This window comes from Dermacentor albipictus, chromosome 3 (assembly GCF_038994185.2).
Source record: "Dermacentor albipictus isolate Rhodes 1998 colony chromosome 3, USDA_Dalb.pri_finalv2, whole genome shotgun sequence".
NCBI classification, from domain to species: domain Eukaryota; kingdom Metazoa; phylum Arthropoda; class Arachnida; order Ixodida; family Ixodidae; genus Dermacentor; species Dermacentor albipictus.
Window position 1 is genome coordinate 52,816,517 of NC_091823.1, and position 26,651 is coordinate 52,843,167.

Here is a 26,651-nt window from a genome sequence, read left to right on the forward strand (position 1 = left end):
ATCCATCCACAATTACGGAAAAGGCAGAATCGCACCAGAAGCGATACGAATACTAACAGGAAAGAAAATTTACAGAAAAATCAGCCTCGTATGGGCACCAGCTCACACGTCGGTACCAGGCAACGAAGCGGCACACTTCCTAGCCCGAGATCTCTACTTCCGGGCAGGAACAGAGCCGCCCGCTTGCTAGGAACTAGACGAGAGACTACAGACCTACACAGAAATAATCGAAAACTATAAGCTTCAGCGTAGAACTGTCCCCCCTCCGGACAAGGAGCTCGGAAATAGAGAGGCGAGAGCCTGGCGCAGACTGCAAGCAGGAAACTACATAAATCCAGTATGGGCGTCACACGTACTGAAAGACGAAGATATAGACGATAAATGTAAGAGATGCGGGGAGAGGGGAACCCTCGACCATATAATCTGGCAATGCGTAGACTCCCCAGGTGTCAAGGAAGGAATAAATAGTAGAGAAGCCTGGGACACCCTTCTGCAAAGCGCGGACCCCGCCATGCAGAGGAGAGCTATCCATCTGGCGGCAGAGGCCGCGAAGAGTCAACAACTCTTTGCCTGCATCTAGTCGCGGAGACTCCCACCCCTGTCCCTAGGCCGGCGCGCCAGGGGCAGGGAGTAGGGGGTCTCCTTCTCTGATGGAAATAAAAGTTTTTGGAACGGAACGGAACGCGGCCGCGCGCGGCGCAGCAAAGAAGAGCGTGGTTGTGCGGCTAGTATGCTTCGCATAAAACGTTGACAGTAGTGAGTTTCGAGCTTACGACCACAGGCTCAGCAGCCGAGTTTCTTCCCCACTGGGCTACAGCCAAGCGTCTCAACGCGCTCGCTTGCCCGCGAGGAGTCCATAACTCGAAGGGCCGCTCAGCGGCGTTCAATTTCGCGTTCACAACTCGCAGGAAGTGCGTATGCTCCGTTTCGTACATCAGGTGCAACGCTGTGGAAGCTAGAGATACTTTTTTGCAGTGTCTGCGCTCGCACTTAGAAATAGCTCGGCGTTTCATGACCCGATTTTCGTGAAAATTTGCTTTATTAGCTGTTTTGAATGAAGAAGAGAAAGAATTTACTTTTTGAAACAAACAAACCGTGTACTCATACGGCTGATAACACGTTGTTTTAGATTAATTTGCGTTTCGTTGTCTCTTTTCGTTAGCCGTCGCGGCAGCTTCACGTGCATGCTCGCGCGACGGCTCCTGGCGCCCAGCGAAGCATAGACGGGATCGCGGGGAGTGATAAATGTTTGTGGCCGGACTTCTTGCGTAGCTTCCACAGCGTTACACCTGATGTATGAAACGGAGTACTGTCCTCGGATTTTTTCTTCATTTTAGTATGTCAGGAGTGTGCTACAACTATTTTGCCCTTCAGAACTGATTTTCGCGAGCTTGTACTGCTTTGCACTAAGGAATTATTGTGTTTAGGTGTTCGTCTTTGCTGCCAGCTCGAAAATTTCCTTGGTGCTCTGAATCCTGCCCTTTCTTGCGTTTTTACCCCTTTACGATGGCTTCATGCACTGGCACGCGAAATAGCACAACCAGCGTATAAACGTGCTGAAGTATTTACACGTGTCCGAGGCGACTATGGCTGTACCGGTCTTCTGAATGTTCTTGCTGTCGGAATGACTGCCGTAAAGAGTAACGACGACACTCCGCAGCACTCGTTCGCTGTGTTTGGTTTCGAGCAAAAGATAGCCTTCCTTTGACAACGCGGAAGCTAGGTCGTTTTACACGCTGTTTAACCAGGTAGTATTGTGCTGTGCCGTTGTTATCAAAGGTAATGGCTCTTTTGAATAGAGGCACTGACCTCTGTGTGGTACCACCAGAGTGGAATTCGACTGTCTTTTTCCGGCCGTTTTGCCACTAAGCTGCCTTATGGAGACGGCTTGCGAAGAACAACGAAATTGTGCGTGGAGTTTCTTTCATAAAAACTATATACAAATGTCGAAGCACAAACCATCTGCCTTAAAACTGTCCCGAGGGAGAGATAGCGAGAGAGGAAAGGCAGGGAGGTTAAGCAGAGGCGAGTTTCCGGTTTGCTACCCTGCACTGGGGGGGGGGGGATATAGGGATCGGAAAGAGGGCAAAGAGAAAGAGAGAGAAAAAGGAACAGGAACAGGCAACAGAAAAGGCGTTCCAACTAGAGGCGTTCACACAGGCCGGTCGATCTCAAGAAGCGCAGTACCGCTTGCGCGGCATTCTGATGCGATGTTAAGTCGCGTCGACGTTGCAAAATTCTTCCTTCCGACAGAGACTGGTCGTACAACTGGTTCAGCACGACGGAAAGCGATTGTCTCTGCACACTGTACTGTGGGCACTTGCAAAGAACTGATCCAGTACGTGGCTTGCTAATAGAGCAGCTTCCTGTGAGAAAATCCTATCGAAACTCAACACGCATGTAGGAAGAAAAAACTATTATGATTGAGAGAGGGAGGAAACGTGAGAGATAGGGGAAATGAGCGAAGGTTAACCGAGTGGAGTGCACGGAGATAAAGGGGTGTGGTGTTTGAAAAAAAGAAATGGGTAAGGCGTTTTAGAGAGTTTGTAAACCGTGGGCCCGGAATTCTTATGACCTTCATATAATTATTTGCAGATGTCAGCCGGCGTGTACAAGTTTTAACATGTTTCACTACAGATAGGTAGCCGGCCCATCCTACGGAGTCCATCATCTGTCTTAATTGTTTCATTTTAGAACTAACCATAGCTAATTAATTGGTTTGGTTACAGAGAAATTCATTACCTATTACTAGCCCGCCCGTCGTTTCTCTTGATGTCTGTTGTCCAGTTGCTCCTATTTTATTTCATTGCAGTGTCGATCACTGACGCATAGTGACAGATGCTGAATACGTGTCGTCGGAACAGTTCGTTTGTCCCTGTTCCCTCATTTTATAAAAGTATTTATCGGTTTAGCGACTATAAGGAAAGGCCCTTTACGGCTTAATAATAAAACTGCGAAACACTGAAGAGGGATGATGTCATCTTCATTTGCTTCATAATAATTTCCTACCTAATAATTATGTCTGTTGTGGAAAGAACGTTCACTCACTCCATCATCTTTTATGTCCACTGCAGGACGAAGGCCTCTTCCAGCGATCTCCAATTACACGTGTCTTGCGCCAGCTGACTTTATGCCTATAGTCAGCTATATAGATATAGCATATAGTCAGCTATAGACCGCGTAATCATGGGCCAAGTACTTTTGTTTCTTTCGGAGGGAACGGTGTACAGTCTAACATAATTAAGTCAGCCTTTAGTCTTCGCTTCAGCGCTTCGTGTCATGGGCACTCGAGAAGGAAGTGGACATCTTCGTCATCGTGGCCATAAGGGCACCGCAGACTAGCAACGCATTGAATTCTGTACAGAAAGTGATGCGTAAATGTTGTGCCAAGCCTCAGACAGCGCAATGAAGTTACGAAATTTCTCTTGTTGCTCAACTTCCGCGGAATGGACAATTTATTGCTATGGTCTATAAAGAATAACATTGAAAACTTTGGTTTCTGATAAACTCAGGTGTTTGGATTAACTCTAGAGGATATATCTGTCTCAGTAACAGGGGGATTTCAGCAAGGGTAAAAGGGAGATTTGCTGTATTTTTCATTTCCATGCGTCTATATTGCAGCAGCTTCTGTTGCGCAGTGTTTCCAGGAATATTACGGTGTCATGGAATCCATTGATTGCACTGAGTTTTGTGTTCTTTGAAGGTTTCATATACCAAATGTACATTCAACGCATTTATGGAAAATAAAATAAACTATGGGGTTTTACGTGCCAGAACCACGATCTGATTGCGAGGCACGCCGTAGTGGGGGACTCCGGATTAATTTTGACCACCTGGGGTTCTTTAACGTCCACTTAAATCTAAGTGCACAGGTGTTCTTACATTTCGCCCCCGTCGAAATTCGGCCTCAGTAGCCGGGATGGTATACCGCGACGTCGTGCTGCAGCGCCACACCAAATACACTAAGTAACCACGTCAGGTTAACGTATTTAGGTCCGTGCTCTTTAGTGACGTAAGGGCGGCTTGAGGACGCTGTGAAACGCAAGACAGAGAATGTCGCAAATAGTTAGGTGACGATAGATATCACTCGGGATAATCTAAACGTTCGTTTTTGCTTCAGGTCCGGTATGGCGAGTTCGGATGCAGACAAACTATTTTGGCACAGTCCGTCCGTGTGTACACATAAATATACTGTGGATAAAAGGAGTAAATTTAATATAGTACAAGTTGCTTTATCATGAACACACCTTCTTGCGTATAATACCCTCGACTGACAATTCTATCTTGGGTGTTGTCAGCACCCAAGGAGGGTGGCTGAGATCCATTCTCCATGTTTGAAAACTCGGTGAAAAAAAAAGTAAATTTTGGGTTGTTTACGTGTCGTAACCACGATATGATTATGAGGCACGCCGAAGAAGGAAACTCCGGAATAATTCTGACCACCTGGAGCTCTTCAACGTGCACTCAATGCATGGCCCCCGAGCAGTTTTGGATTTTGCCCCCACAGAAATGTGGCCTCCGCGGCTGGGAATCGAGCGCGCAACCTCAGGCTTAGCAGCGCAGCGCAACGCTATAGCCACTAAGCCACCACGGCGGGTCCAAAATTCGGTAATAACGTTATATGATCCTGAGTAACCTTATAGGTTTTCACTTTTGTTTCTTTCCTGAAGGCACTTGTTTAGTGTGTGGTCTTCGTGTTGGGTTAGAATGGAGTACGCGTGTCTAGAAGTCCTCGAACCCGGCCGCGGCAGCCGCATTTCGATGGGTGCGAAATGCAAAAACGTCCGTGTCCCTTTTATTGGGGACACGTTAAAGATCCGTTGGCGGTCAAAATTAATCCGGAGTCCCTCACTACGGCGCGCCTCATAATCAAATTTTGGTTTTAGCACGTAAAGCACGAAAACCCAGAAGTTCTCTAAACACCATCATCCAATTCAAGACGTCTCACATTACATCACCGGCGGCCGCAGAACTCGGAGCTATCCGTGCTGCTCTGGAGTTTATTGGTCACAAATCATCACATTCACAGTCCATATCTTTCGTGACTCGAAGGCAGCTCGCCAGTGCCATGCGGTCCCCGTTCTATCATGGACCGAACGCGCAGCTATAGTCGCAGACATCTGACTACTTCACCACCACGTAGTCGACAACGGGCACATCATCATCCATCAGTGGTTGCCGGGTCACTGCGGAATTTATGGTAACTACAGTACGGATGCTGCTGCCCGATCGGTCTACGCAGCAATAAGGCTTCGCTCGCTCCCGCGCGAGCTTACACTGATACAGCGGAACTCAAGTTTAAATAACCCACGCACGCATCTCTACAGAATGGATCCAGGTCTGCGAACTCAGTCTTTCACCAGGAATACCATGAGCCGAAGAAACACTTCTGTGCCGCCTGTGGCTCGGCGTATAGCATTCACGAACGCCTATTCCTTCCGCATTGGAATGGCCGACAGCACTGCTTGAGACAACTGCGGCTGCGAGGACACGATTACAAGTACCTGCTCTGTCACTGTCCCCATTAAAGTGTGGTAAGAAAAATGCTCGCGACCGCGCTTGACAGATTGGACGTTCGTTCCTTGACGAAGAAAAAAGCCCTAGAGTACTAATCTCGACCGGCTCCAGATACTGAAGAACATGGGAATTGTGCGACCGACTTTGAAATTTGTAGCGCGTTGCAGCGCATTATTGTGTGAATTTTTTTCTCTTAATTTTTTATTTCTTTTTAACGTTATGGCCAACCTGAACGAGATCGCCCACGCCCGAGCGCGCGAACTAACTCCCCACGCTGGGCAGCCTGGGGGTCTTCGGACTTCAATCTATAGCGGTCTTTAGAAACGTTCTCCTCACTTTTAATGAGATCATCAAACATTATCAGTTGGGCAGGAGGGCCTTCCCGCTTCCTCATGAGAAGCTCTCTAGAGCACAGGCACCTACCCTCCGTATGTTTCATAACAGGTCATACCCTTGTCTTCATTCCCACAGCCAGTTCATCGACGGCCTTGATCCAACATGTCCAGATTGTGGCGCCGCTTGTATTTTAGATCACATGCTCAAGCAGTGCCCCTCATTACAGGGTCCTCAAGGCACGACCGAAAAGGAATGGAGCGCCATGCTCAGGAGCTCGGACCTTCTACATCGACTCAGGGCCATCCAGAGGGCCCGCGAAGCGGCGGTGATGCTCCGCCTGCCCGTCCCGACTTGGAAACGGCCCGCTGCTTTGTATACCGCCTTGAGTAGTAGCGTACCTCAGGACCTAAATAAAGTTCTCTGTCTGTCTGTTCTTTAACGTTTTATTCCCTTTAGTCTTTTCCCAAGCATAGGGCATAGCCAGCGGGTACTTACATGAGCTAACCTCCCGCTCTTCCCTTTTGTCTTCTCCTTGAACTGTTCATTTGACTTTAAAAGGCCGATTACGAGCCTCTGTGATAACAAAAGGACTCGACGTAGCACGGAAGGCGCCAAGACACGTCCTGAGCCTTCTTAATAAACGGGGGAGTACTGGACAAAACATGGAGAATGGACGCCGAATAATCTTTTTTTTTTTTGCTGTATCAATGCGTTGTGAACTTGCAGTATAAAGCGATGCGATTGATCCTCCTCCGGTTGGTTCTTGTCTAGTTTCACGCGCGGGCGCAATCCGGAATCAGCACTTCGTTGAAGTTTACTAGCGTATGCCTCACCGTCGTGATAATAGGTATCATCTCACAAGCACATAATGCCCAAAATAGTACTTCTTTCTTTGTACCGATACTTTTCTCACGATGTTGAGACACGGTCCTTAGGTTTTGGACAGATTGTCGACGAGTGGCCATCTTTTCTCGTCGACGAGCCCCGTTCTCTGACGCGATAATACAACCACAGCAGAGACACGCACATCGTCATTCCCCCGATGAGGCTGAATAATCCAGCGTAGTCCCCTTGAGTATCTCTGAAGAATCCTGCGAATAGAGAAGGGAAGGGAAAAATAAAACTCGTAAATCGGTGGGAAAGACGATTGCGACTATGATTGCCAGCAGGCCCCAATTTAGCGGGACAGTGACGACTTTCGAGGTAATAGAGTTTTAGAATAGGGGCCCCAATAGTTTGGGGCCCCAAAGAGCTTTGCGGGTGTTAGCGTTGGGGCACGTAGGAGTGAAGAGATTTAGAATACGGTTTTACGTTTGCGGATAGCGTCTTGCGCTGACAGCGCCACTACGGCGTCAACGAAAAGCTAGTAGAAATAATTAAATTAAATATACCATGTTATGATGGGAATAATCATTTTGACTTTCGTGTATTCATGTTTAATCCCAATTTAGAGGTTATTCTGTAAGCAGAAAACAATTAGTTGCACTTAGTTTTGAGCAAACCAACTTTACTAGCCTTCACCAGCCAAGCTCAGCCGTGTTAGGCCTACGAGCCATAAAATCCACAATCGAATTCAAAATCAGCGGCGTCTAATGAGTCAATCTTCATAACACACGCTAGTTGAGAGAAAGCGATAACCGCAGTCACTTCTCCTAGCTTGCGAACTTCACGCGTTACCGCGAATCGAACCCAATTTGGTGCTAGGTTAGAGCCGTCGCTTCGATGGGCGCCGCCATGTTTGCCGACGCAGTGCTTTTGGGGCCGCTATTTGGGCTCCCGCTAAATCGGTGAAACAGCGTTCCCAACGCAAAATCCAAACGAAGTTTGCGTCTTGCGCATGCGCAGTGGCTTCGACGCTATTTCTTTGGGGCCCCAAAACGTTTGGGGCCCCTATTCTAAAACACTCTAATGTCACGTGCCCCGACTTGACCCACTCGGGACGGCCGGCCGAATGTCCCAACTTTTTCTTTTTCCCCCTACAAGCTAACACAAGATACACCAGATCTCCTTTTTATAATATGCGACAGCTCCTTGGCACATTCTTTGTGTTTTTTGCATTGTCATAAGCATAAAGGCGGTTTCCTTTTTGTTCTTGTTCAAGTTCTGTTATGGGTCCTGACCATGCACGTACCTCTATCTGTATTAGACGTGTTTTTCAGGTACTATATTGCATCTCTCCTGTTGTAAATCGCGACAATGTAGGACTATTTTTTTTTCGATTTTGTTGCACGTACGGACTTCAGAACCCTTGCACTGACCGGGTTGGTGCTCCCCCCTCCCCCTCCCCCCCCCCCCCACCTACCTAGTACGTCCCTACTTCATCCACTTGAGAAATGGCAACCCTAATTACGAAGGGCGAACGCAAGGACAGGGTAAAGGCGCGAGAATATACACACGATTATTACTGTTGGAAGGGGAGGAGTGCTATATTCACACCCTTTATTGCAGACGTGTGCGATGCCAAATAAGGGCGAATGGCTAGGGAAGGTCGATGCAGATTCACACGAAGTACCCAATATTGTTTCCAAGACGCCGACGGCCCAGTTCTTACTCATGTAGCGTCGACATACGAAAAGTGTTAAGCGATATGCGAGCCAGCACCCCCCTCCCCCTCCTCCCGCTTTCTTGTTCAACTCTCGCGCGAACCAAATTCTTGCTTATGTACTTTATCTACGTCAAGACTGGCCGGGATAAAGTATCGCGACAAGCTAAAACAGTTTTTTTTTGTCGAAAGAATTGAAAACAATGTCGAACATACACAGATTGTCAATGTTATGGTGAATGTTACATGTACATGTGTGACATTTTGTCCGCGTTTTTGTGCTATTCCTCCCAAAACATGGAACCTCATCTAGCATATATGATCAAGCGGGAATACTCAGTCATCAAAGAGATTGGTTTCGCTCACCTATTAGCAACGGCCTTGCGAGTCCCACAAGTCCAGCGAGTGCATTGGCAGTTCCGAAGCAGACGCCGACCTTGTCGATACCCACCAGCTCCATGAAGAGGACCACTATGAGTATTATCGTTGAGCCATTGCACCAGCCAAGCAAGACTGACAGAGCCACCTGGCTCGGATACGAGTTGCACATGGGCATCAGGCACAGCAATGCGCCCCACAGCGCCAGGTGAGACCCCATCACCGTGCTTTTTCGCAAGTACTTTCTGTCCGTGATCAAACCAGAGCCGAGTCGAGCCAGCAGGTCGGCCATCGCGTAGGCTGACATCAGGTAAACCGCGTTCCACGCAGACAGCCCACGGTCCACTCCAAAGTCGACTACGACAGTATTATACGTAGTCATGTTAAAGTGTATGGTGGAAAAGGAAAGGGTGATGAGATAATATTCAGGTAATAAGAGAAAAGAGAGAAAATAAGATCTTTTGGCACTTTTAGGTCCTCCGTTCAAAGGTTTTTGAATTCCGTTATTTGCAACTAGCTCTGGTACAAAGTGCTTCTTCGCCGGAAAGTAAACTTCCTTTTTCGGGTGGTTGAAATCGGTTGAAACAGTGCTACCAAGCTTTGATTCTTCCCCCTGAGGCTGATTGCCATCGACGTTGCACCCTTCAGTCGTCAAAAGATTGAACTTCTGGCAACATTGATCGGGAGTACGGTTGCATCCACAAAGGTCTGCGTCATCGAGTTGGTGTGGATAATCGGAAAACCGAAGGGGTCTCACGAGTTCGTCGCCATTTTTGAGGATAACATCTCTTCCATCCGAATCGTGGATTGAGGCCCCAGTGTCGTCTCGTTCCGGTTGGGCCACCGGCGGCGTGCGTTGCAGCAAAGCACCGGCCACCGAGTTGAGCATGGCGGCTCCGAAAATCAAGAATGTGCCGTGGATTCCATATTTCTCTTCCAGTGCCTTCATGACCGGCGGGAATACAAGTCCTCCGACTGTGAAGCCCGCGTTGGCGATGCCGGAGGCTGCTGCGCGGTACTTGAGAAAGTGCTCGTTTACCACGACGCTGAAGAGGCTCAGCAAACCCATACTGGTGCCTGCATTAGAACGAAGAAATTAATCAAAGCAAAGGTCGTAACATTTGTAAAGATGTACAGTCGAGAGCAAAAGTATGGGGACCAGAGGTGCCACTAAATTTCTTTTTCTTCGCAGTCTAGGCATAAAGGCTGCAATCAAGTAGTACTGCCTACGCGCGCGTGTTTAACCAGCGTCGTGCATTAAGACGATTTCTCACTGCACGGCTGTGCCAGAAGAAATCATTTCTTCCCTTGATGTCATGGTCTCTAGACTTTCGCTCTCGACTGTACGTATACTACTGGAGGCAAAAGTTTGCGATGCGAAGCTACCGGGCGCTGTTCGTGCTGTTAGATATGGAGCTGGTTCCTGCGATTACTTCGAGTTCCCCAGACCACATCGGATTGCAGCACAGCTAATTGAGGAATGCAGAAGCAGGAAAGCGCATTCCAGAGACGACACGTGCAAACAAGTTTGCGACCCCCAGGTCGTGTCCCGCCGGGATTAGAAGGGGCCCTGGGACAATGGAGCTCATTCGACCCCCTTCGTCTTTGAAGAAGGCTGTTGCCACCGCTGCGGAGCCGAGTCGCCGGGATTTGCAGGTGGGCGTCGGACAATGGAGCAGGTGCAGCCCCCCTCCTTCTCCGGCCTAGAAGTGATTGCCAGTCTGCGTGGCAAGTCCGCAGAGAGCCCCGACAGGTGTGACACCACGACACGGGCGCCTACCATTGGCTGCAAGTGGCGTCATCGGAGTGGACTCTCCCATTGGTCAAACATGACGTGACTTGCAGTGCTCGAAGGGCTTATAAGAAGCCTTCCAGAGAGACCTGAGATTCTGGGACATGCCCTGATTCCCTGATTCACCTCTCACGAACTTCTTGCCGCGGGCCGCAGCGTCCGAGTTGCTGCCGGCCCGTAATGTCTGTACGACTGTTAATTGACGCTCACCTCCTTGTACATAATGTAGAATAAAACACCCCCACGTTTGGCCCTTCATCCCGACGTCCGTTCTCCAACCCCTACATCTGGTTGGCAGCGGTAGGATCGCCTCCGAATACATCAGCTGGTGGCAGCGCTACGAATCAACCTTCGTCGAGAGAGATCGTAAAGAACCGGGAAGAGCGAAGAAGAGAGAGCCTTCGTCGAAAGAGGTCCGAAGAGACTGGGAGTATCGAAGAAGGAGCGAGCCTTCGACCCAGGGAGTCCGGAAGGAACCGGCAACAGCGGACGAACGAACCGGATGGCAGGGTGCTGCAACCGTAAGTGAGCGCGTGGTTTTTTTCCTTATGATTCGCCAGACTCAAAGGTTGTGTGTTCAATTTTGATAGTTCTGGGAATCGGGAGTTTGTTGCATTGTGTGTTTGCACAAATTAATTAAGGAAAACAGTTTTAACCACCTTTCGGGGCAGCTGCCATGGATCTTAGAAGGTTGACGAGGTTAGACTTGTTGTTGGTGTGCGACGATTTGGGAGTTGAGGCGGACGAACGGATGGAAACGCCAGCTATCATAAAGGCGATTCAAGATAGTGGCAATGATGATGAAAGCATTAAGCTTGCTTGGGAGGTGATACAGGAGCCACGGGAGCGTGTACGTCGTGTACGTTTGCGAGAGCGTCGTGAACTTAGGAGTAAGCGTCAGCGTGAAGAACGCGAGAATGAACGGAAGCAGGAGCTTCAAGAACTTGCTCTTATGTGTCAGCGTCACGAACGTGAGAAGGCACGCGAACGTGAGAATCAACGTAAGCTTGAGCGAGAGGAAAAGTATGAGAGAGAGAAGGCAGCACTGATCAAAGCGATACAGGATTGTGATCAGTTATTGGCACAGAGACAACGGCTGTCTGAGAATTCTGTAGATAGTACAGAGCGAAAGAATGAGGAAGTGTCTAGCGGACTTTCGCCAAAAGCCGATGAGAAGAGTAGTGCCTGTGAGATTAGCTGCAGAATCATAAGTGAAGGGAAAAGGCTAGCTGCTAACGATGCCTTAGTGGCAACAGAGGCCGTTAAAGGCCGCAAGGAGAGCGACGAGGTGCTGTGCCAACAGATGACTGTAGAGACAGCTAGGCCAGCTGCGAACAAATTGGCACAGTTACCGAGCGTGTGCGTCGCTGGTAATGTTAGCGAGGTTGCTAGCGAAGAAAGGGGTACTGCTGACCAGACAGAAGCGAGCACCCATGTAGAGCCAGATGTGCGTGCAGAAATGAAGTGCGAGCTGGACGATGCAGTTGAGAATAGTTCTCGGGGTGGCGAGCTCCGTAGCTCACGAGAAAACAACTGCATTGTTCAGGGATCGGTGCGGCTCTCCGCCAGTCTAGATAGCCTAGATAGGGATGATTCCGTTGTTAATCATTCGGACTGTGCGCGTGAGACAGCGAGCGATACCGACGGGCTGTGTGCCGATTCACAGCGTGAGCTGGGCAATGTAGTAGAGGGCAGTTCGCAAGAGTGCGAGTTGTCTTACTCGAGTAAAGCCTACTGCATTGTGCCAGAGTCGGTTGAGCTGTCCGCCAGTCGAGGCAAAGTGAGAGTAGATTTAAATGTAATTCACTCAGACTGTGCGGGTAAGAGGCCGATCCGGGCCGACGAAATGTGTACCGGCCAGCACGAGGCACGAGAAGGCGACATGAAGGCTAGTGCAAAGAGAAAGCGCCTTAAAAAGAAGCGCCGTAAAGACCGAAAGTCGGTAATTAATGTAGCGCCGCCAAAGATGGCGAGAAACCCAAATGGGCAGGGCGCGAGGAAGAAGGTGCGGTCGTCTAGGACGATGTTGACGCATCCAGAACGTTCGAGCCACCGGTCAAAAGGGGACCGCGAAGAATGTTCTGCACGGACGCGGACAAAGGGCACGAGGCAGTTAAGCTCCTCGTCGTTCCGTAGTTCTTTTTATAGCTCAGCGTGCAGTTCGAAGAAACGCAAGGTGGCAGGACGAGACCAGGTGGGGAGTAGCGACGCGGTCAATCGAGTTCGTGTTGAAAGCGGGGCGCGGGGACGCAAATTGGCAGTAGACCGTAACGTCTTGGGGGAGCTGATAGTGAATCAGCCCTTTTGTTGTCTCTCGGCAGCCAGAGTAGCTTTCAGACCACGTCCACCCCGCGTTCGACTCAAAGTATGAGTCAGACGGAAGCGTTTGGAAAAGGAGGCCTGGAGCGCTTCCGTAGAAATGAAGTGTCTTGTTTTATTTTTGAGCATCGGAAAATTTCGCGATTTGAGACTAGGTTTTCTTTCAATATGTAAACGTATGAGCTTTGTTTGTGTTTTCGTTTGAGAAGCTCGAGATTTGAAAGATTTGAAGAGTTTGTGTAAACATGTAGTCTCGCGCGATGCTCATTAATAAGTAAATAGGCTTTTTTTTTGTGTGTGTGAGTAACCTGAAGGTCAAGGTTATCGTTGAGAGGCCTATCGTAACGCGCGTGTGTGTTATTTAACCTTCTTTCTTTTTAAGTGTTGAATTTTCTAAGGTTAAGCGCGTAGATTTTCAGTGAGTGCATGATTTGCACGGAGAAGCGTTCTTAGTTCCATTAGCGCGTGTCCTGTGTGGACGGAAGGAAGCAGACTTTATGACTGGGTTGCTAGTGTGTGTGGAGGGCAGCCGTAATCTGACTTCTTTAGTGAGCGTGCCTGGAACTAGTTATTAGAAGACGCATTATTTTAAGAGTTCTGCGGAGTGTGTAAGTCCCGCAAGTTTAATTGTTCGTTTATGTCACGTGTCCTGTAGGACTTTCAGGGAAGAAACGTGAGTAAGCGTTAAGGAAAAGTTTGCCTACAACGCAAGTACGCGTTTTGTTTAGTGACCACAAGGCTAGTGCGCTTGTGATTACATACTTGTGAGGTTGACCAGATTGTTCAGTGGCACCAATACGTGCGATAAGTACGCCACTGCGATAGATTGGAAACATGCTGTTCGTGTAGTTAGGCCACTTAAGAAATGTTCGGCTGTTTTCATTTGTTGTTTGCATCGTCAACGACATTTTGTTTTGCAACAACAGTGGTACTCTGGTCTTGTCGGCATTCGAGGAGAAATGGATAGCTGTTTGGAAGGGTGGTTGGAACTGTTGTCAAAATTGGGGAACTAAAAGATCAGGGTTCATTTTGACGCAGTAATAGCCTGGCGAGTCAGGGGCGAAGAGCCTGCGCTTACACGTGGGGCAGCGCTGTGTTGTTTGGTTTGTTTGACGTTTGTTCTCCAGGGCCAAGAATCCCGAAGTTCGTCAAACGTGGCTCGACCCCAGTACCCTGCAGCTTCTATCAGCGTTCCTCATGGCCAGCGAATTGATTTCACCGGCCATTCAGAACAACCGGGGCGAGGACGAGCTGTTAGATATGGAGCTGGTTCCTGCGATTACTTCGAGTTCCCCAGACCACATCGGATTGCAGCACAGCTAATTGAGGAATGCAGAAGCAGGAAAGCGCATTCCAGAGACGACACGTGCAAACAAGTTTGCGACCCCCAGGTCGTGTCCCGCCGGGATTAGAAGGGGCCCTGGGACAATGGAGCTCATTCGACCCCCTTCGTCTTTGAAGAAGGCTGTTGCCACCGCTGCGGAGCCGAGTCGCCGGGATTTGCAGGTGGGCGTCGGACAATGGAGCAGGTGCAGCCCCCCTCCTTCTCCGGCCTAGAAGTGATTGCCAGTCTGCGTGGCAAGTCCGCAGAGAGCCCCGACAGGTGTGACACCACGACACGGGCGCCTACCATTGGCTGCAAGTGGCGTCATCGGAGTGGACTCTCCCATTGGTCAAACATGACGTGACTTGCAGTGCTCGAAGGGCTTATAAGAAGCCTTCCAGAGAGACCTGAGATTCTGGGACATGCCCTGATTCCCTGATTCACCTCTCACGAACTTCTTGCCGCGGGCCGCAGCGTCCGAGTTGCTGCCGGCCCGTAATGTCTGTACGACTGTTAATTGACGCTCACCTCCTTGTACATAATGTAGAATAAATCCCTCCCAAGTTTTGGGTATTTCATCCCGAAGCCCGTCCTCCAACCCCTACAGTGCATGCGGCCAGCAAAATACGGCATACACATCACACGCACAAGTACAGCCTGTTGCAAATCTAGGCTCGTATTCGCAAATCTTGTCTCGGATTAGCGCCGTCTGCAGTTGGCCATCGCCGCGGCGATAGTCGCGTTATCGCGCAGATGGCTATCATGAATGTAGGTCTGCCGAACGCTGCCCAACGAAGAAACGCTCTTACGTATGAGGGAAGTTTTGTGGATGCAGACAACGAATTTCAGAATGCGCGCCTCTGCTACCGTACTATTCAGCTCTTTCGCAGACTGTAAGACTGTTAAAAAAAATCGGCGCAGGTACTACGTGCTTTGCATTCTTGTCTTTCTTATTCAGTGGCATTATTATTATTATTATTATTATTATTATTATTATTATTATTATTATTATTATTATTATTATTATTATTATTATTATTATTATTATTATTATTATTATTATCACTATTGTTGTTGTTGTTGTTATTATTATTATTCATGTAAGCATACATAAACACTGCAAAGAGAAAAAGAAAAGCGCTCCAGCAATTGTCTCCTAAAAGGGGCATCATGCCCACCTCAACGCTATCCCCTCAGTATGCCTTTTTTGTCGTTGTTGCCTTCCCCTCCCCAGTCCCCCTTTTTTTTCCTTAAATGGTTTTGTCAGATGGAAACAGTCGACAGATGGTTCCTCTAAAGTGCAGCTGGTTTCCTCGAGCTCGGGCATTACAGCTATGTCACGGATGACCAAGGACACGCGGCATCACCTGTGTGACGAGTGCGTTCGATCAAGAGTACACCCACCGTGGACGACACCAAGGAAGATGTCCAGGAAAAGCATGGAGGGCGCGAAGAAGCAGACGCATATGGCGAGAGAACCGCCGAGGCAACCGACCACGGACAGCTTCCATATCGGTATGTACCTGGCCAGGACTCCGGCAATGGGACCTGCGGTATACGGTCTGTGGAAGAGAGCGCGGTGCAGGCCTGCCCATAGCAGAAAAAAAAAAAAAAAATCCCCGAAGTTGCATTGACGTCGCAGTCAATACAACTAAAGCCGTAAAGTAATAAGTTTAAAATTTTTGTCTCCGAGATTTTGTTAATTAGTCGATTATGCATTTCGACTTCTCGTGCAAATTCTGTACGCCTTTTCGAGTAATATCCAGCTCGATGAATAGAACTGTGCTATCTCTGACAGACGATTTTTTTTAGAATTCTGCATAATCTAGAAAAAAAAATAGCCGAGTAACCATTTGGCCTGAATGTGAAATGTATTTGTACCACCGTCAGCTCGTTCAAGTGTGTCTGTTTTGCTGTTTCTCGCTCGTAGAGTGGGTAATAGGTATGGTTGCTTCTTTTTAGTTTTATGTTGTCTCTATCCTTACGTCACTCCGCATTTTCTGCATGTGCCGCCAGCAAGATACGTACAGTGCGTTTCTTTTATAAAATTCATTTGATAGAGCCTGCTATATCTTCCTATATTTATTCATTCAAGGTCCTCACAGGCTCCGAAGCGGAGCCTGAGGGTGCTTACAATAACGTTAAACAATGAACAAGGGAACTGGTACATAAATTCACCATGATGGAAATGGAAGTTATACAATAGTTAGCGATAAACGTCGTATCCAGTTTACACAGTTCAGGCTGGAGTAAGAAATTTGTAAGTGTAGAGGTAATTCTATTTAAAGCACGTTCACAAGACATATTCGCAAAATCAATTCAAGATCAACGTTTAAAAGATGCACTTAATTTCAGTATAAAAGTCACGGGATTAACGACATTAGCTTTTGTGTCAGAAAGATCATTACATTCCTTTCTTTCTTACCTCCATCGTTTCGTGTCGCGCTGTGGTAGCAAAGTGAAAGCCCATACGAAATCACCCAACTTACAATTCCATTAAAGGAGAGGGGTAAGAGGATCCGAGGGGATCAATTTTTTTCAAGCATTTGTGTCGTCGTTAGTAATTATTTCACGATATATATCACGCAATCGTCAGCAATCAAGTGAATATGAGACGTCAGTGAAGGAGGTAGGTCATTAATGTAAATCAGGCATTCTTCTTCTAATTAATACAAATTAAGCTTTCTTCTGACGCTTCTATCTTCTATACGGCTCACCACGAAAAAGAAATGTAAAAATCAAACGCATATAGCGTTAGGTTATTTGCAACGACCTGAGGACCCCCGAAAACTGTAGTCAGAAAGTTATAAGGTTGAATGCCCACCAACTTGGTTCTCCGTCCCTGAAATCACTGTTCTCGGGTCGCGTGTTAATCTCTTTCCTACTTGGTCGGACATTCTGGGAAACATGGCGCCTTGACGTCCCATTTCCAGCAAGAAGGGCCACTTCGAGCAGTACCGGTTGCTGCTGGCATGTAATCCTCTTTTCGAGCGCCTAGCGCCGACTTTCAGTCAGTGTCAGCTGGTGCGAAAAAAAAAAACCGCCATCTAACATAAGCCATTCAACGGACCGAACGTGGAGCTCGTTCATGGCAGGAACTGTTGGGAGCGCGAGAAAAGGAGACAGTTAGGTCCAAGAAAAAGTTTCTTGCGTATATGGTCGCTTTACGTGGCGAACGGTAATCATAGCAAGCAAGCGAGCAAACGAGCGCGTGTGTGTGTGCTGTAATGGCCTCTAGGAGCAAAACATTGCACAGACAAATAATAATGTCGGCGTACGTTTTCCTGAATCCTTCAATTTTATCCAGAAACTCTGAGCTTTAAAATAAAGAACAATGAGTTCTCATCGAAGGAACCTGCCCTTGCTTTTGAGTTCTCTTCTCCAACCTGTTTGACTGCTCGCTTTAAATACATTTTCTGTACCGTCCTCTTCGTATTTTTGCGAAACTGTTTGCGGAAGGCAACGTGACTAGCATATCACTAAAATATTAGTACAAAGCCTAAAACGTCTACGTGTAGTTCGTTTGTTTAATCACCACGCTTCACCTTAAAGCTCGCCGTGTGCTGTGTGCTCCAGGCGTGCGGTACAAAGCCTGTTAAACTGAACCCCAAACCTGAAAGGCTGTGCGAGAGTCCCATCAATTTTCTTAGTCAGACGTGTTTTAACATCCCTCTTCTGCTCAGTGTTGCTGAAGACAGAGGCAAAGCTACAGACAGGACCTCCATACCGTTTGACTAATGGCGGTGTGAGACCGCACTTGAGAGGAAGAGAGAATGATTTATTAGAGAAAACACAGAGAGGTCGGCCTGAGGTAAACGCTAGTGCTGGTCAAGGCACTCACACATACACAGGCACAATGAAAGCTGGCCGCTTTGCTCATGCAGCTGTTCATGCAGGTTTGGGTGTGCGTGTGTTCACGCTGTATTCGTCTCCTCAACCGCTGTCCTATGTATCCTAAGCAGCAAGCGAAAAACTTGTGGCTCGCTTACTGCCACTGGCCACTAAAGATAGTAGCCATTAAAAACAGCATCTACGTCTTGCTCTCTTTCTAGAAGAAAGAGGAAGCGTGCGACACGCGTCGGAACAATGGGAAACAAAGCGTCTGTGCTGTCTGATTCTTTCGCCCTCTGCTCCCTCGGCGCTGTTCGTCTTCGACTACGTTGAACTTCCAATTCGCCAAGCTCGCAGTTTTGAGACACTGGCTTGTCATAAAACACAAATAGTCAGAGCACTGAGCAAACAGCAGAATACACAATGGAACAGCTCTATTTTAAAAGACAACTGAAACATCAATCTCCTGTTTGAAGCACTTCCTCGCTCATAGTACCTAGGTAAAATTTGTGAAAAATAGTTATATTTCCTTTCCAACTTCTGCCAGCCTCAGCCATGTTATTCTTTTCTTGAGGCGTTTTTGGTTACTCTATACAGTAGACCACGTTATACCTATCCAACGAATTACACAGACCTGTTCAATTGCACTCAATCCGCCTAATATTCCCAGGCCACACAATACAAAAAATTATCATACGACGTACAAAACCTGTATATGGACGTAATCTAGAATACATTTAGAACTCAAGCCAGGCGGACGTAGGAAACGATTCCTTTAGATGAAACGTGCTTCTCGTGTAGGGCTATTTATATACAAGCCTCGCCACTTTATTCTTGTTGGCTTGGAGACGGCTGCTTGCAACAACGTCGATCGCTGTTTTTCGTCCCTCTAGCTATTGTCAAAGGTATCTGGGGCAGCTTTTCATCATCGACTAAAGTTAACGATACAATGCAGGTTGTCTAAGCGACCTTGGATGTCCCTATACACGCCCTTTGATTTCAAGCAGCAAGCGGAGTTCATTGGTTGATAACGCTCTCGAGTGCGTTGCAATCTAGACATTCAAATGCTCAGTGCTGCTGTTCCTTTGTTTTGGGACCCTTGTTCAGAGCTCTGGAGTGAGAATCGCGTGAAAGGCGCATTATTGAAAAGAAAAAAAAAACATAGAATCCGTCGAATAAGCAGCAAGTTCAGTGGTAATCCGCGAGGTGGAAAGAAGGTCTTCGTGAAAGTGAATATCGTCAACCTCTCGAAAGCAAGTACGAAGCTGCAAAGGTAAACCACATGTCCAGCGAAGATACTGCTTCAAGCGTTTCTGAATGTTGTCCAAAAAATTTCAAGCGAAATTTGTGTGGAATATTAAATAAATTTGCGCAAAAGACTTCGGGCAAGGAACGATTCACCTCAAAATAGTAATTTGCGCGAGACGAAAACACAGACCAAACGAGATAAACCACGCTCCTCTAAAGACTGGGGACCCGGCTGAACACCGACAACGAAGATTCGTACTAAGAGTCGTTAAGAAATAAAGATTATCTCTCTGTCGAACTTGCGTGAAACACCCAGTGTGCAGGAATAGTCTCGGCCCACAAGAGGAAGCAATTTTCACACCCGTAATGCGTGTGTTACAGCTGTAGATAGCTACGCTAAGAGTACTCAGCTCTGTCGTTCGAGTTCGCGTATTAAAAGGTAAATGAAGCCTACGCAAGAGACGCCGCGGTAACTCAGTGGCTATGACATTGTGCTGCTGGGCACGAGGTCGTGGGCTCGATTCCCAGGCGCGGCAACCGCATTCCGATGGAGACGGGATGCAAAAAACGCTCGTGTACCATGCATTGGACGCGATTGTGGGCAGCCTGCAAAAATAGTGCTCTTACGCACAGGACCTTTGAAGACGTCGTTTTCCCCTGAGGGCCCGAAGCAATCGGGAAGAGAGTGCAACGACTGTTGAAAAAGGGTTGTCGCAAAAGATAGGTAGGGGCTCCAATCAAGAAACTGTCATCATTGAAAAGGACAAAAAGAAATATGAGGAAGCCTTCTGCGAGTGCGGCTACACACCTGTAAGAAAGTAGCAGACGACAGCAAGGTTGACGGGCCACGACGCCCGTTCCCTGGTCACCGGGAAGGCATGCAGCAGCGCCACGTACATCACGGCGGCCGAGCGGATCAGGGAGAAAGTGAAAACATTTATCCAGCAGCAAGCCGCGGCGACCACCCAACTGCGAGGCGAATCCATGCTTATACGCCGCAACGTGTGTGCCATGGGACTGCAAGACGTACGCAGCGCGCATGAAATCGTGTGCCAGGCGTCAAGATACGAGAGAAGGCTTATCGTGAGCCCCTCACTTGGCTCCTGATTTCACTCGACAGCCAGGTTAAAGAAGCCCGTATAGACGCGATCAACGCAGTAGGATTCTCATGGCATGCCGTAAAAAACAACGTAAGATATTTTTATTGTACCTCTCCGGTAAACAGAAAGAAATTACAAGTAAAAAAGTGAGGGGAAGAGCCTGTTCATGCGGCAATTCTATATAATAGTGGCTTGAAGTTAATTGATGAAAAAATATCTGAAAAAAGAAAACTGACAGGAGGTACTCGCCCAGGGTAGAAAACAACTAGATTTGTCAAAGCAGTTCGTTGAACCACATTCATATATTAAGGCAGAGGGTCAACGCCATGGGAAAAACAAAGGGCAGAAAGACTGAAGAATGTGTAATTTTTGATGCTCTCCAAAGAGTGCCGCAACGATACGACTGTGACTCGTTTTGTACGGCATTTAATATTAATAGTTTCCGGGCTAGTTATATTCCTATCGGCTGATATTGCACGGAGAAAGATTAATGAGCGCGAAATGAAGACGTTGGCCTAGGCAGGAACAAGAAAATGGGGCAAGTGATTTTCTCCTGTTTACTTGGTTCTATTTCGGTCCTCGTCATTCAGCGTTAATTATTCCTTAACAGTACAACGCTTGCACAAGACAGGACTACGAGTACAGAGCGACCCTGCTTTTTTCTAGTCGAACCGCTACATGCGCCCGCAGTATACGTCGCTGCGTTTTCAGCTCTGCGGATGTCGCGGCACTGTACTGCCCCTGTACTTAAAGGGAAGCTGAAGCGGTTTTCAATTTCCATGAATTGCTGGGATTGGGAAGAACAGACCTAATAATTTACGGTTCCGAAATTTTTTTCTTCGTTTTGTTAATATAAGGGGCGGAAATCGCTTTCTAAATCACCCCCGCGGACACGCCCCCATCGCTTCCCGGAGCGCCCGGTGAGGAGGTTACCAGAGGAGAGAACCGGCGAGAGTGACGTCACTGGCGGGGACCGAGCTGCCGGACCGGCGTGCTGGCATGCGCTGGCATGCCTCTTTCCGTCCTGCGCTTTACTGAACGACGCTACGAGAGATTTGCCGCCGCCGCCGCTCACGTTTGTTTGGCGTTTTCGTCAACTGTTATTTCCTTCTGTGCTGCGTGAGTGCCTACAGCCAAGGGCGCCCAACATGCCCTCGTTCTGTGCAGCAATCGGCTGCGCGAACACACGCGGTCGAGACGATGTGGTGTTTCACAGGTTGCCGAAGCACAAGAGGCTTGCAGCGCAGTGCGGTGAGGAGAGATAAGTTCGTGCCGACGAAATCAACTGTGCTGTGCTCGGACCATTTCCGCGATAGCCGGATAGCCTTACGACAAATGCGGAAACGCGTTGTTGCTAGCGTTGCTATACTCCGTTTCATACATCAGGTGCAACGCTGTGGAGGCTTGAGATACTTCTTGCAGTGGCTGCGTTCGCACTTAGAAAAAGTTCGGTGTTTCTTGACCCGATTTTTGAGAAAACCTTTCATATATAAGCTCAGTTCTGAATGAAAAAAAAAGAATTTACCCATAGAAACAATCCCTGTACTTATACGGCTGCTAACACGTTCTTTTAAATCAATTTTCTTTTCGGCATTCTTTAATTGCAGCCCGTCGCGGCAGCTTCACGTGCATGCTCGCGCGAGCAAATGCCGCTGGCACGCTGTGAACCATAGACGGAAACGCGCGCAGTAATAAATTTTGGTAACCGGACTTCGTGCGTAGCTTCCACAGCGTTGCACCTGAGGTATAAATTGGAGCATAGGCTTGCCTAGTGACATTCGACGTACGGTTGCAGTTATCATGTTTACCACACGGCGGTGCTAAAACTGCCTAATATCTTTATGTCAACACTAGCATGGAGCGCGCATACCGACTCTTGATCGAGCCACAATCGCAAAGTCGTCGAACCATATTCTGAATAGTGCACATATAATCCCCCTGAACATCTCGATCTGGATGTGTATGATAAGCAACTTCCATGACTGTACCTCGCAGCACTGCATGTGCGCGCTTTGAGACGCGGCACTTATGTTCGCGATCGTGTATCAACGCTCAGAAAACCACGGGACTTCAGACAAGCAGCGGCAAGGTGCTTGACATCGCGGAATTGTACCCGTGTTTACAATCTAATGAGAAGTTAGTGCTTCGGCATTTTTCTAGCAGCAAGTTCCCAGTGACACTTTAGCGCATTTTTTCTCCTGTCATTGGAACGTGCAGCTACATGAAAAAAAAAAAGCATACGTAAGAGCTCAGATTTCCAGCGCGCGAGAAGGTGTACACATCGCTCTCGCTTTTGGCACACTCAACATCGTCGTTGCCGCCGTTGCCGCCATCGTTTTCCGTATCGGCAGTCGGTTCGAACACGTACGGCGAAAATACAAGTTGTCCGAGACAGCGAGAACGTTCCATAATGCTTACAACTCAGCTATGCAGCCAGAACAGAACAGCGTGCTACGCTCTCAAACGGCGGCGCCGACCGGCGACTGCCGCCACTGACGTCACCGCGGCTCCGACCAATCACGGGCAACAGCGGCGTTCGCGCGATACCCTGAGGCGCTGGTGCGCGTTTTCATGAAAAAACAGCCGCTTGCGCTTGTTTCCGCCCTTTTTGAACGAGATATTCGTGTTCAGGGGACTCAAAACTGTAGAATGCCGCAGAGAACTCATTTTTTTCGAAAAGTGTTTCAGCTTCCCTTTAAAGCAAGTCACGGGTTCCAATTTCATTCTCTAGTAACACCCTCTTGTCCTGACATCGTGCTGGTTAATTTAGTTAAAACACGTTTACGGGCTAGTTGCTTGAATCCATGGTAGAATGTTTAAGCGTGACTGAACGAGGACGGAGAAACAGACACGCATAGCGCTGTCACTGTGTGTCTGTTTCTTTCTACATCCTCTTTCAGTCACGCTTACACATTATATCACTGTTACTTTAGTTAGTAAGCGAACTTTTACAAGTTTATAGGGCCGGTAAAGCTACTATCCTTACTAAGTATAGCTATCTACTGATTTGCTATCGCAATCGGTGCTTCACCTTCCGGGTCAAACTGCGATTTCATTGTTTTTTTTTTGTTTTTTAATTGCGAAGCTCTCTTTTCGAGAAATCTGCGAGGGCAGTAATTGTAACGTCTTGCTGTACTCTTGCATGGATGATAATATTTTTCTTTCATAAAACTTAATCGACATTGTGGATTTGCGCAGTCTGACTTGCATATATTCGTCGTATAACTTTCCGGAACTGTGGCCTTGTGATGCCCTACACCCTTAAACAAGATTAACCCTTTGGGTCGTATATTGCCACACAACGATAGTCGTGTGTGGCATCCGAATTCATCCGAATTCACAAGTGCACGACTTCATACCCTGGACCCTACTTTACAACTCCGTATTCCGTCCGAGCTTCCACGACGCGACTGTACCCTTCTAGTTCGTCTATGGCTTGGAGTAGCATTTTCAAATGCGTACTCCTTTCTTATCGGAATGTCCGACAACCCACTTTGTGACTTCTGCGGGTGCAATGAAACAATCGCGCACCTTCTTTGTGAGTGCTCTCGTTTCAACCCGCAAAGAGCAGTCCTCTCAGCCACCCTAGACAAACTGGACAAGCGCCCACTGTCAGAAACCAAGATCCTTGGACACTGGCCTACGCGAACATCAGCGCGATCGGCTATGAAGGCGCTGCTGCGGTATTTAAAAGACACTGGACTTTCTGCCAGATTGTGACTTCACTGTGTGACTCAGGATTGTACGGTGCACTGCATCACAGTAGGAACGCATTTGCGGGCTGCGTGACAGTGCCCACAGAAACAGTTTGTGTGTACGTGCGTGTGTGTGTAGTTTTTTTTTAATCCTTCTCCCTCTCACCTATCGCTTCCCCTTTCCCCTCCCCCAGTACAGGGTAGCCAACGGGAGATAATCTCTGGTTAACCTCCCTGTCTTTCCTTTGCCTTTCTCTCTCTCTCTCTCTCTCTTGTCCGCATTTCCTTTCTTTAACGCTGTGAGCCCGGTACTTCCAAGTCACGAACGACATGCACGTTATCAGCCCGACAGAACATTATTGACGGGGAAGTAGCGGGCGCAGCGTTTTCAAGAAAGGAAAGGCAAGCAAGACAGATGACGATTATCGTTGTGGGGCAAGATACGACCCAAGGGGTGTACATTAGTTTAAGAGTGACTCTTAAGCAAAATTACACACTGGTCGTATCTTGCCGCATAACGATAATCATCTGCCTTGTCCGCATTTCCTTTCTTTAACGCTGCGAGCTCGGTACTTCCAAGTCACAAACGGCATGCACATTATCAGCACGACAGAACATTCTCGACGGGAAAGTAGCGGGCGCAGCGTTTTCAAGAAAGGAAAGGCAAGCAAGGCAGATGACGATTATTGTTGTGTAGCAAATATACACACCCAAGGGGGTACATTTGTTTAAGAGTGTAGTGCAGAGGACTAGGAGGCACGTTCCAGCCTGTGACCCTCCGGGGCGTGTCATGTACCAAGTAGAATTTGACTATTCAGGCGAAACAAAACTGTTACCGTCTTCATTTATGGATTCTTTAGTTTTTAAGTGCGAAGCATTTCTTGGCGAACATTTGTCACTTTCATAGGCGGAAAGTTCTGATATTTTCGGGGGGAGGGGGGGAGGCTTGCTTGGGGCCCGACCAGCTTTCCGAACCACACACACACAGACACACACGTATATATATATATATATGTGTATATATATATATATATATATATATATATATATATATATATATATATATATATATATTTCTCGCACTTGAATAAATTGGTGTGACCTCGAAGAATTGTTCACTGAAGTGACGATCTTGCATGAGAATTTCCAAGACCTCATAATGCGAGACAGTTCGATTTCACGGCCTGAGTCCTCTCCCACCACCGAGACTCTGGCGTCTCTCGGTGGTGTAATTTTCGTTCATGTAATTGTCTTGTACTTCGCTATCACTAATACTGCTTCGTCTTTCCGGCGAAACTGCCGCCTCGCTGGGCCTTTTTTTTATTTTTTTGTGAGTCCGAGTACAAGAGCTCCTGCGCATGACTGCTGTTGATTCTGATTTCGAGTGAATCCGGCTTGGCGTCATTTCGGTGACTGAGTTAATTATACAGGGTATCCCAAATATCACGCACCAAGATTTAAAGAGCAGTTGCGTTACTCGAAGAAAACCTATAGTGCATGTTGTTTCCAGTACAGTGGAGACCCGCCAGTAATTCTTTCGTTGCTGAAATGTAATTCGACAATTGCAATTAGTTATCTAATTCGATAAATACTGTCCTAATTAGCAAAGTGCCAATGACGCATTTTTAAGCACCCCCAGATACCTCCAATTGACATATAACTTATGTGTTTTCAAAGACGTACTAATTGCATGCAATTTTTTTCTGCTGGCAAACAAACCTCACGAAATATGAAAAATATCACGTGACTGCGCTCCCACCCGCATCATAAAGCAGCGCCCTCAAATACGCTGATTGAAAGCAACTGCATTGCCCGTCGCAAACCCTTAGAGACAGCGCATCACCTTGATAATGTTACGGAAGGAGCACTAACAGCAGGTTTGGCGCTTTTGCAGCCAACTATATTCCTGCCTCTCTACGTCATTCTTACTATATGTCTCTCAAGGCCGACTGATCACAATGATAACAAAAACCCATTGATAACGCGACCGAAGCGCTGCTCTGATCACGCACAAAACGTGAAAAGCAATGTAATAGGCACAGCATGTTTCAAAATCCCGGCTTTGCTCGCACCGCATATTTCACGCCAGAAACTTGCTTCGCACCAAAGCCAAATTAAAGTGACAATTTAAGTTTTCATGAGAGTGTATACGTGCTGAAAAAACAGGTTCGTGCCATAAAATAAAGGCGAGAGAAAGAGCCCGGGAAGTTACCCACATGTTGATAAAAGGCAAAGCCGATGCGTTCAAGAAAGTAAATAACCCCTTCTAAATGAACACAATTGACGAAAAACGAACTAAAAAATACATCAGATTTCAGTGTGCGCTTATTATCTATGAATACGTAAGCGCCGTTGAACACCAGCTGCTGCCTAGAGGACGTGTCCGAACAGGTCTCCTTCTGCAGCTACGCAGTACTGAGTCCGCCTTATGGCATCTTCAGAGGTTTTCTTGATGACAGACGCTCGAATTCTACAGCAGACATCCGTTATCCTTGCCGTGAGCTAATTTGACGTCCATCTCGCTCATGTAAGCACGATCTTTCACATAACCCCAAAGAAAAACATCTAG

General features: G+C 47.6%; 1 protein-coding gene across 1 annotated transcript in view; it reads right to left on the reverse strand.

Annotated features, from left to right (window-relative positions):
* The window catches only part of LOC135914095 (uncharacterized), a 47,820-nt gene extending 27,512 nt beyond the window's left edge, over positions 1 to 20,308 (reverse strand). Inside the window, exons 1-5 of the mRNA XM_070536439.1 lie at positions 20,096 to 20,308; positions 15,613 to 15,795; positions 8,762 to 9,850; positions 6,767 to 6,944; positions 107 to 213 (exon numbers count right to left, since the gene is read on the reverse strand). Of these exons, the coding sequence (XP_070392540.1) occupies positions 107 to 213; positions 6,767 to 6,944; positions 8,762 to 9,850; positions 15,613 to 15,795; positions 20,096 to 20,300 (1,762 nt within the window). The 5' untranslated portion in view covers positions 20,301 to 20,308. The remainder of the gene's footprint in view (positions 1 to 106; positions 214 to 6,766; positions 6,945 to 8,761; positions 9,851 to 15,612; positions 15,796 to 20,095) is intronic.
* Positions 20,309 to 26,651: the final 6,343 nt, after the last annotated feature.